This window comes from Mya arenaria, chromosome 16 (genome assembly GCF_026914265.1).
Source record: "Mya arenaria isolate MELC-2E11 chromosome 16, ASM2691426v1".
NCBI lineage: Eukaryota > Metazoa > Mollusca > Bivalvia > Myida > Myidae > Mya > Mya arenaria.
Window position 1 is genome coordinate 29,165,388 of NC_069137.1, and position 11,767 is coordinate 29,177,154.

Sequence of the window (11,767 nt, forward strand, 5' to 3'; positions counted from 1 at the left end):
TCTGCTTCACCATAAACATGTTGATTTTTAACTCTAGTCAATTCTTTCTGTTGTACATTTCCTTTTAACATTATGTGGTCTCCTGCTTATACATTTCAGCAAAAAATATTATAGATCAATGTGACATCAAAACGCCCTTAATTATTTAGTTTAAATTATTCACTCAATTTTAACTTTTCCTTTGCCTTTAGTATGGTGCTCTGCTAATCTGACTGATAGACAGTGATATTTACTATGGTTGCAACTCAACTTTTGGCATGCCTACTAGAGTATAACTTATTCATTTAATAGTATATTTTCTCTCACCATAGGGTGGTCGTCTGCTTATCCGACTGGGCGACAGTGACATTGACTATGATCGCAACTTCAAGTTCTACATGACAACCAAGATGTCCAACCCTCACTATCTACCCGAGGTCTGCATTAAAGTCACCATCATCAACTTCACTGTCACAAAATCTGGTCTGGAAGATCAGCTTCTGGGGTAATTAGATATAGATTAGAATTCTTTATGTTTTAGAAATGTATCAATATCAACTTATTTAATCACATAATTATCATCAAAGTTATTAAATGTTTATTCAATGTTTGATCAAGATTAAAAGAAAAGAAAAAAATCTACAGCAAAAGATATAATTGAGTACAACTCAATTTTAAACACTTATAAAGTTTTTCTTTGAAATATTGACAAAAGGTTTTTACCAAAACATTCTATGAGAACTCTTAACTCTTTTGTTCGACCATTTACTTATAATTTACTTAGGCTTTATTATAAGTTGTATATTATCCATTCCAGTGAAGTTGTAAGCCTGGAACGACCAGAGCTAGAAGAACAGAGAAACCAGCTGATCATGAAGATCAACGCTGACAAGAATCAGCTGAAGGCCATTGAGGACAGGATTCTCAAGCTCCTGTTCGAGTCGGAGGGAAATATTCTGGATAATGAGGAGCTTATTAACACACTGAATGATTCTAAGGTATAAACTACATTGTGGTGATTAAATATATAAGTTATTTTTTAAAAGATTTAGGTTATTTTTGACATCATACAATTAAAAAGTCAAAATTAATTTAATTTTCGATGAATTGTTTGAACAACATCTAACAAGAGTGTTAGAATTGTCTTTACTTGAAAAGAAAAGTTCTTGAAAAATGCTTACTTGAGAATGACATAAAATTGGTGTTTGGTGTTTGTATCCAGAAATATGCTAGAAATTTTTTCAAGAGCCACACTTTTACTTAATATGTGATATTAAGCATCTTTCAGATGAGAGGGAAGCAACTTGAGAAAAAAATTAGAACTTGCTCAAACACTGTAACCCTTAACAATTAATACCTGTTCTCTAGGTGACATCAGGCCACATCAAACAGCGTCTAGCCGAGGCTGAGTTGACTGAAGAAAAGATTAGTGCTGCCCGTGAGAAATACCGTGTTGTTGCCACGCGAGGCTCGGTGATGTACTTTGTGGTGGCAGATATGGGTGGGGTCGATCCTATGTACCAGTTCTCACTCAAGTACTTCAAAGCGGTGTGTATTATAAAGCATTATATTATGACTTAAAGTTGTTTTTCTTTTGGACAGGACTGGACAGGCCTCACAGTCAACATTGCTTCCCCTGATAAACAACAAGTCTGTACCTAGATAATGTTGTTAAAGTATTATAATATTTTTCTTAACATATTTATATAAAGAACCTGAGCTGGCCATCTGCTCTTTACCAAAAGAGTTGTAAGTTACTGTATGGACAACGTAGCTGTGTGTAATTTTTACTATTCATTAATTTTTAGCTGTCCTGTCTTTCATAAAGCAAAATGTCAGGGCATTTGATAGCCTTAGTGTTTGTCAGCATCATCTAAATGTATGACCACAACTGAAAAAGATAATACACAAAATTAAACTTAAAATAGTAAGGCCCATACCCCTGACTAGAATAATTGTTGAGTTGTTCCAATTCTTTTGACTAAAAAAAACAACAGAAGAGCATTGCGTTCGCTCTGCTGTGGTCGTGTTTTACAGATACAGAGAGTGAATGTTGTGCGATTTCTTGAAGTAAATTCAAGATTCTTACGTAGGATCTATATCATTTTCCAGCTCTTCAACATGACAATAGAAAACAGTGAGAAATCTAGCGATTTACCAACACGATTGGAAATTTGTCTGAGAGAGACAACACTGTCTATCTACAAAAATGTTGCCAGGTTTGTTGAAAAAAAAATACTGTTTTTATCTTAAAATTATGACACTGGAAATTTAAGATGTTATCTCAATATTAAGCCACAAAATTAAACCACTTTGAAAAATTAACGATTGTATAATGAAATATGACCACAATAAAAATTGATGGTTGTACTTTGGTGGCCTGTTTGATAAACGCAAGCTGATATTATTATCCATGCTGTTTGTGGAAATTATGGGAGGATGGTGTTTACAAAACTAATTGATAAAAAGATAAATAAAGCTCCCAGGGAAACTTGTGATTGCACACTAATCATCTAATGTCATTGTTTTTCTCTTCAGAGGCCTGTTTGAAAAAGACAAGCTTGTATTCTCATTCATGTTGTGTGTGGAGATTATGAGAAATGCAGAGGAGATCTCAGTTCCTGAATGGAACTTCTTCCTGCGTGGGGCAGCAGGTAACATTCTATTCATGGTTCATCTGTTTTTACAAGATACCAGATACAAGAATCTTTATTTAAAGTTGGGTATCAGCTAACAAAGGACTTCAGCTCAATGAGCTATTTTCCGACAAAAGTATTGTCATACTCTTAGTGTTCGTCAAACCAATTTTGCTGGGGGAAAAATAGTGGTTATTCTTTAGATATAAGCAAAATATTTTATGATATTTTTATTTGCTCTTTTAAATTGGAATCAGTTGTATGTTGCTTCAAAAATAGATGATATATGCAAGTGATCATTTAATATGGTTTTCATCACACAAGTTATCTAAAATTGATAAAAAATAGCTATGGCTAGTTTTTAACAATAAAAGTAAACTAGTTAAATTAATTTCATACCAAATAACCATCTGTGCTATTTGTAAATGTGACATTAATATCATAAATACTGTTTTGATAATGAATAACATTAAACACTTAGATAATGCAATGCACAATTTACGATGCTATTAATTTATGGTATCACATGTAAAGTGATAAATTTAACCAAGTTATATATAAAAGATAAAAAAATGTTTATTTCACGATGGCAACATAATTTGTGATATAAATGTTGTTATCTTTAAACATACTAAAATGTATTTTTAATTATTTTATAATAGTAACGGGTGCTAAAGGTCAAATAAGTTATATATTGTTGAATGTTTTTGTTGTTCTGTTAAGAGATGTTCACTGTGTAAAATTTGAGTTGAGTATTTGTATGAGGTTGTTATTATTGTACCATGTGGTTTTGTAGTTGAGTTGTTCCAGTTCTTGTTGTACTTAAAATGTCTTAAAAATCAGAATTTCGTCCACTATCCGAAATTTCTTTTAAATCTTATGGAATGTACCAAAAAACTTAAAAGCCTGACTCAATATTAATCAAAGGGAGATTAAAACTTTCATCTTAACCGAAATCAGATTAAGTGGGATGTAACCATTGGGCTAGTGCTCATTTCTTTCAATGCTTAAAAATCAATAGAAAAGTACTTTTGTCTCTAGAAATTGTTGGATTTAGATTTTTACTTAGAATTTCTATTTAATCCTGTCAATTATGCAAACTTAATCATCTTTAAAATTGTCCTGTTATGTAAAAACTGTTATTGGAATTAAGTGTCCTGTTTTTATTTAAGTTCAATCTCTTTTTAATCTAAAATTTAGAAACTTGACATATTACTTTCAGACTTATTTCTCTTCTGTGAATATGAAATCCACAATTATAAAACAATAAAATCAATTGTTTGAGCGCTAAGATTGTTTTCCACAGGCTTGGACAAGGAACGCCCACCAAAACCAAGTGTGGGCTGGATCAATCGCAATGTTTGGAACCAGGCATGTGATTTGAGTGATGCCATAAAAGCATTCCGGGGCATCTATAACGACCTCACCAAGACCCCATGTTGGATCAGCTTAGGAGAAAGCTTGGTATGTTTTTGTTGTTAGATATTTTATTTTTTAGATATTATATACCAACATGTTTGGAACCAGGCGCGTGGTCTGAGAAACTCATTACCCGCATTCCGATGCATCTTTTATGACCTCACAAGGCACCAGATTTGCTCCATGTTGGAAGTATGTTCTTTTCATTTACGGTCAAATACAAATCAGGAACTTCTTCAAAAGTCAGTATTTTCTTGTAAGGGATCAAATGTTTATGGAATAGTGGGTGGTAAAATGTATGAAAATGACTCGAGAATCTGCCTAATGATATCTTTATGAAAGTGGAAACACAGGACATATATATACTTTTTCAAGATACACGTCCAATGTTTACTCTGGATCTATGCTCATCAAGAGAATAAACAAGACACAAAAAAAGTTATGTGGTTAAAAGTTTGCAGGACTTCTGCTTATACTTCAGGTCCATGCTAATCCTGAAAGTGATCCAGAATATGGACCGAGCCGGACCCGCCACTAGAGGGCGAAGAGGAAGATAATGTTGATGACGGGCAGGTGAAAGGCCACTGGGACAAGAGGCTGACCAGTTTCCAGAAACTTATGTTTATTAAGGGTAAAACAATTTATATGATTTTATTGTTAATAAACTTGCCAAGTCAGAGGATACTTGTAGTTAAAATTAATAAATTTGACAAATAACTTTGAAAAAGATCCAAAAAATGTTTACATCTGCATCATTTGGTTGCTAAATGGAATTTGGAACTCATCAGAGGCCATTACAATGTTTGATTGCTATGCTGCAAGTTGGAATCGTTTGTAACTTAGCAGAAGCCAATGTTGCGTTGGAATCCCTTCTAAGGGGGTTATTGCAGCATGGTCTAAGCCCTTGACAAAGCAATCTAATTTTTTTGCCAAGCGCACTTTCACATTTATATACACCACTCTTAAATGTTATAGGAAGGTTTTTTAATTCAAGCAAGGATTGTTATTTCTATCCTCCCAAATTTCAGTCTTTAAGGAGGAAAAGACCATATTCGGCGTCTCAGAATTTGTCCGTGAAAATCTGGGCAAGGCATTTGTGGAATCTCCAAACGTCGCTCTACAAACATTATATGATGATATGACGAAGGTGTCGCCACTAGTGTTTGTGTTGAGTACAGGGTCAGACCCAATGGGAGCATTCCTGAGGTTTGCCAGAGAGAGGGGATCCACAGACAAGTAAGGGGCTTACTTGTTTCTTTTATGATTAAACTTAAGACATGTATGGTTGTTTAAGATGAATAAAGTCTAGAATTAAAATGTTGACCTTCACAATGCCAAGGTCAACATTGCCATGTCATGCGTAATGTGTATATAAACATTGATCTTAAGTTTAAGACATTTAAGCTTGTTTGTTTTCATAGAAAAATCTCCTACTATTTTCTTAGTTTTGGGTTAAACCATGTTAATTTCATTGTTTTTCAGAGTTCAGTCTATTTCTTTGGGTCAAGGTCAAGGTCCTGTTGCTGAGAAGATGATTAAGGCAGCCATCATAAGTGGAGACTGGATTTTCCTGCAGGTATGGCCATCTTGTATTACGAGGATTTGGTGTGAAACTTGTTTAACTGACCTTTTATATTTATATGTAATAACATTAGTTTGACACCAAGCACAAATCTGCCGTTGTCAATGGTGACTAGATTTTTGCACAAGGTAAGATGCAAGATATTACATTGACTGAGGTCACACAGTCATAAATATTATGTCACCAAAACGCATGAAAATTAGTTTCTGATTTTTTTTTAATGTATGCATGAAACATTTGTTTGCCAGGATCAAAGTAAACAAACCGACAAGTAAGTAGCTCAAAATATATTGACCTTTAAAGTTGTTCCCTATTGATCCAACTTGCTGAAGATATTGGTAACTCCAACACCATCGGTATTTTTATACAGAACTGACTTGTTCTACGTAAGCATAACAGATTATAAACAAATATTTCAGATTATACACGTTTTTTCTGTTCAATTTATTATTTGTGGTCTTCAACACTTCTGTTCTAGAACTGTCACTTGGCTGCTTCCTGGATGTTGGCGCTTGAAGAGCTGGTGAAAGAAATATCAGAAAAACCTGACATGATTCACGATGAATATCGACTCTTCCTCAGCTCCATGCCAACCAATCGATTCCCTGTCAGCGTGTTGCAGAACAGCGTGAAGGTCACAAATGAGCCGCCAAAAGGACTTAAGGTAACTGAATGTTTTATTTCGCACATCAAAATATTATTGTCATTTTACTGAATCTAACACAAGACAAGTGATGGATGTAGTTGACACACAAAACTTCTTTAAAAAAAAGTTTACCATCTTATCATTATAAAAACACAAGGAGAATATTTGCCCTTGTTTCTAGCAGCCAATAGCCACACATTTTTACAACACCTAAGACTGCTTTCAGGAACATTTATATAACTTTGGTCATGAGTCAATTTTACCTCCTCTGTTTATCAAAGTAAAAAAGTTGAAGTATTATCATAGCCTTTATGTCCTCGGCAGTGGGGTCATCATAGTGCAAAGTCTTTAACCTTAGCCATAACTCTTAAACCATTCAAGATATTGCAATAAAACTTGGCAAACATGTTGCCATTGACAATATGCACATGTACCGGGTACAAACCCCATTACTCTGGATTTAATAGTTGTGTTGTTATGCCTCTGTTATAACTGAGAAAAAAACAAGAGAAGAGTGTTGGACACGCAGCACTCTTGTTTTACAACACAATCACTCTAATATTTATTATTAAACAATTTTTTATCTATTATTCAGGCCAACACAAGAAGAGCTTTTGCAGAGATCACACCCAACTTCTTCGAGGACCATGTTCTTGGATCAGACTGGCGGAGAATTATCTTCGGGGTCTGTTTCTTCCACGCGATTATTCAGGAGCGCAAGAAGTTTGGACCACTCGGATGGAATATCAAGGTTCGTGTCTTGTTGCTCTGATGTATCTCCATGTAGGCATTGTAGGCCTGTGTGTGTGTATATTACTTCAGAAAATATGTTTTTTAGTCTAGAATCCAGAATATGCTGGACAACTATCTTGCAAACAGGCGTTTTGAGCTGAGGAATAAAATTTTTAATTGGGGCATGCCAACAAAAGCTATTAAGGGAATTGGAAAAGGCTTTCTTAACTTGTTGACAAGCTTCCGGCCCAATCCTATATTTTGATATTGTATGTATGACCTTGCATACATTGTATGTTTCTTTCAATAATAAAACATGTTTAAGCCAAAAGCAGTCTAGGGAAATTGGCTTTCATATTTGGATAGTTCTTTTGTTTAGCTGTACCTCTGTTAATTTATCTGTTCACGTCATTTAACACTAAATATTCTCACATGTTAACATTGGCTGTACAGCAGGTCCCATCACTCTGGCTTACAAGTATGGTGAGTTCTGCCCCATGTTAACCTGAATAAATGAAATTTGAGTGTCATGAGAATATTGAATCCATATTTCTGCTGCATTTTCAGTACGAGTTTAATGACAGCGACAGAGAATGCGCTCTTCTGAATCTACAAATCTTCTGCCAAGAGGGGCATATCCCATGGGATGCACTGGAATACATTACTGGGGAGGTAAGTTGTGTAATTGGATTTGCCATAAATATCACATTCAGTGCCAATGTATTCAATACCATTTTAAGACTAATTTTCAAAAGTAATAAACCTTCATTTATGGTATTATATATTATCCACAAGATGTGCAAAGACATATACTTTTCACTTGTAATGAAAAAAGATGCAATGATGCAGATGAAACCAATGTTTTGTATATTTTTATCAGATAACTTACGGAGGTCGTGTGACAGACAGCAAGGATCAGCGATGTCTGAGAACCATCCTGAAGACGTTCTTCTCTCCCCTACCCTGCAGGAGGACTACAAGTACTCCCCTTCAGGTGAGATAAATTTAAAAACAAGAAAGTTTACCTTGTTATCCTCTTCTGTTTTTGGAGAGATAAGTCCATGCTGTGTCATTGTGATAAAAAAACATCACCATTGTTGTCGTCATGCAAAAACTTGAGTATTGTTTTCTTTTGGAGGCGGGAATTTTTTTTAACTTTTTAGCTCGACTATTCGAAGAATAAGGAGAGCTATCCTAGTCACCCGAGCGTCGGCTTCGGCCTAACCACTTAATATGTTAAAGTTTTTGTAAGAGTTTGTGTACCACCTCAAATATTGACATATAGCTTTGAAACTTTGCATGCTTGTTCACCATCATACCCACAACCTGTACACAGGAGGAGGTAACTCTATCAAGCATTTTGACAAAATTATGCCCCTTTTTCGACTTAGAATTTCCATTAAAGTTTGTGTACCATCTCAAATATTTTCCATTCAATTTATGTAAATATCTCAACACATCATGTATTGCATTGAAATCTAATCTAACAGTACTCCATGCATGTTTCGCTAAAACTTTTCAATCCATACACCGAAAAGCGGCGGAATAGTCGAGCGCGCTGTCTCTGTGACAGCTCTTGTTTGTTTTACAAAGGAAACAGTCAAAGTAATTTACATCAATATGGGCTACATCATTAATTTTGCGGTGGATAAGCCAAGTATATGCAAGTTCAGGTGAGAGTGGTTCAAGTATATAGATGTCTGCCCCTCACTCCCAAGAGTTTGTGGATCTGATCCCAACCAGGATTCAGTGAGAAAAGAATTTAAAAATTACCGAGGGTAGTTAGCCCTTCAGGCTTGTACCTTACCAAAACTTCATAAACCATGTTTCAGTTGACTCAACCATATATATGTTTTCATCTTCAATTCCAGGCATCTACTTTGCCCCTCTTTGTCCCAAGTTGGATGAGTTCCGTGAATACATTGATGGACTTCCATTGATAGATCTGCCAGAAATCTTTGGCATGCACGAAAACGCTAACATTGCATTCCAGGTAACCTACAGCCCATTTACGCATTATCTTATATTGGGCTGCAATTTGCGCAAGTATCTATCTAGTACTGAAGCATTAATACATATTGAATATTTCAAGCAAATATTTTTTTATAATATTCTAACAATATTCATGTCATTGGGTTTACCAGGAAAAGGCTATAAATGAAAATTAAGACTTGCTACTCAAAGATTTCTTAAAATCAATATCATGCAAATGCCTTCTCATTTTTTTAAGAAAATCTTGGATGTGAAAGGCAAGGGTTTGACTCTAAGGGATTGATACTTGCCTTTCACATCAAAGATCTTTTTCAAAATAGTTTGGCTTATTGTCAAGAAACTCACAACTACTCGCTTAAGCTGTGGATCCACACTCGGTAAATTTGACAACTTTGACTGAATTGACTCAGATTGACAATACTGTTTTTGCCTCAAACAGCGCAATCATATTACCAAATTGTTTGTTCTTGGACAACCATTCTATAGTAGTAGGATACTTAAAGCATTGACAATTTATCAATAAATATTTGTGCTCCGGTTTTATCAATATATTGTTGAAGTCTTCAATATTACCCACTCACATTCAATATTATTGTCAACCTGTATATCCTATTAATGTCAATTTGACCATCAAATGCTTGTCTTCACAGACCCAAGAAACCCAAAACCTGATCAACACAATCCTAGACGTTCAACCAAGACTGTCGAGTGGTTCCTCAGGGAAGTCTAACGATGAGATTGTGTACGAGCTTGCCGATAGCATTCTTGGTAAGATCTTCACATACTGAAGTGAATATTAATTGCCAATGGCATGCCATTTCTTTTACAAATGGCTCAGGTTACATATTAAAATGCAACAAAATGTGCAATAAACCATTTGTTTCTGTTTACTAAATCATGGCGTTTTCATTATTCATTAAGTGTATGATGTACTAGTGAGCAGGGACTCTGATTGATAATTGCCCTGTATTTAGATAATTGCCAAGATCAAAAGGGCTTCAGCTGATGGAATATGTCACATTCAGCTTTCTTATTGTACTAATCTTTCTTAAAGCCAACTGGATTGACAAACTAGACAAAAATCTTACTTAATATACTTGCCATATTTTTAAGGCATGTTGATTAAATTACGTAATGTACTGGCCATGTTTTTTACAGACAAGTTGATGAACAAACTAGACAAAGACCTTTTTCTGTACTTGCCACATTCTTTCAGGCAAGTTGATAAAAAAAAACTGGACAAAGACCTTTTTTCTGTACTTACCATATTTTTTCAGGCAAGTTGATGGATAAACTAGACATTGAGCTAGCCAATCAGGAGATGTTCCAGCCGGATGAGCAAGGTCGTCTTAATTCGCTGACTACTGTACTCACCCAGGAGGTGGAGAGGTTTAACAAACTGCTCAAAGTCATCAAGGTAAGTTATTACTTATCACGGCTTTATGTTGAAATATTTTTAATTTTAAATTTTGTTATTTTACGGCAATTTGAAGCAAGTTATTACAAGATTATCCTGATCGTGCTCGTTGGCATGGTGTTTAAGCAATAATTTCTTTTAGGAACTGGTAACCAATTAATTAAAACTTAGTTATCACAATCAAGCCATTTTATATGAAGAAATCAGTATTTGTCTGATGTGCCGTAAGGAATAACCAGATGATTTTCAAGCCCAAGATGTCTGCACCTCCTCCCATCAGGGGAGCACGCTCTTGGCCTCCAGTCTGCACCTCCACCCATCAGGGGAGCACGCTCTTGGCCTCCAGTCTGCACCTCCACCCATCAGGGGAGCACGCTCTTGGCCTCCAGAAAAGGCGACAGTACTGGTTTCTGCCCAGGAAACAGACTCAAGAGGGATTACTGACAGCTTTCAGAGCTCTGTCTTTACATTTGAGCTAAAATAGATGAGTCTTAACGAACATTTGTCTGGGAGAGAAGTGTGCTGATAGTTTGGTTGTTTTGTTTCAGGACTCTCTGACCAATCTACAGAAGGCTATTAAGGGTTACGTGGTGATGAGTGAGCAACTTGATGCCGTCTACAATTCATTCTTGAACAACCAGGTATGTAAATAGTGTGATTTCTAGTTAGTTCATCTGTTTTTCAAAGAATGAAAGGTGAGGAATTGTCATATCTTTGGTCTCATTGGCATTGTCGTCATGCTAAAACTTCAACCTTGACCCTAACTCTAATTCCATTTAAGATATTCATGTGGCCAAAGATAAAACACAAATGTACAGAAAAGCCCATAACTCCCATAATAGTCCCATAATATTTCCTTTGTCTGTCTAAAGACAATAACAGGCAAGCTCGTGTTTGCTCGGCAAAGCTCTTGTTTCACATTTTAAGATAAATTCTAGATTGTCTGTGAAAGTTAATGCAGATTGCACAGCCGATAGTTTTAGATTAATGGTTGGTTGTTACTCTATGTGTAAAGGGTGTGACTGTTATTCAGACTGAAATATGTGGTTAGATATGCCGCATGATCAGCTCTTAGTGTTTGAAATGAATCTTAAACATGACCTGTTTTTTTAAACCTTGACTATTTTTGGTTAATTCTCAATATATGTATTTAAAAATCACTCAGATGTGCTTTGAAATAAAATAATATCAATATTATTAAACAAGCACACTCCTTTTCATATTCTCTCTACCCTAGGTTCCCACATTGTGGGCGGATGCTGCCTACCCATCACTGAAGCCCCTGGGCTCCTGGGTGCAGGACCTGGTGTACAGATGCTCGTTCATTGACAGCTGGATCCAGCACGGCCAGCCAAAGTCTTTCT

At 35.5% G+C, this 11,767-nt stretch overlaps 1 protein-coding gene across 1 annotated transcript in view; it reads left to right on the forward strand.

Moving 5' to 3' along the window:
- Nucleotides 1-9,754, forward strand: part of LOC128222040 (dynein axonemal heavy chain 6-like) — a 55,084-nt gene extending 45,330 nt beyond the window's left edge. The window contains 16 exon segments of the mRNA XM_052930793.1: nucleotides 312-484; nucleotides 797-977; nucleotides 1,348-1,527; nucleotides 2,092-2,198; nucleotides 2,518-2,633; nucleotides 3,922-4,079; nucleotides 4,516-4,546; nucleotides 4,549-4,665; nucleotides 5,063-5,270; nucleotides 5,517-5,610; nucleotides 6,095-6,280; nucleotides 6,858-7,013; nucleotides 7,562-7,666; nucleotides 7,875-7,988; nucleotides 8,866-8,987; nucleotides 9,637-9,754. Coding sequence (XP_052786753.1) covers nucleotides 312-484; nucleotides 797-977; nucleotides 1,348-1,527; nucleotides 2,092-2,198; nucleotides 2,518-2,633; nucleotides 3,922-4,079; nucleotides 4,516-4,546; nucleotides 4,549-4,665; nucleotides 5,063-5,270; nucleotides 5,517-5,610; nucleotides 6,095-6,280; nucleotides 6,858-7,013; nucleotides 7,562-7,666; nucleotides 7,875-7,988; nucleotides 8,866-8,934 — 1,995 coding nt within the window. The 3' untranslated portion in view covers nucleotides 8,935-8,987; nucleotides 9,637-9,754.
- The last annotated feature ends 2,013 nt before the right edge of the window (nucleotides 9,755-11,767 follow it).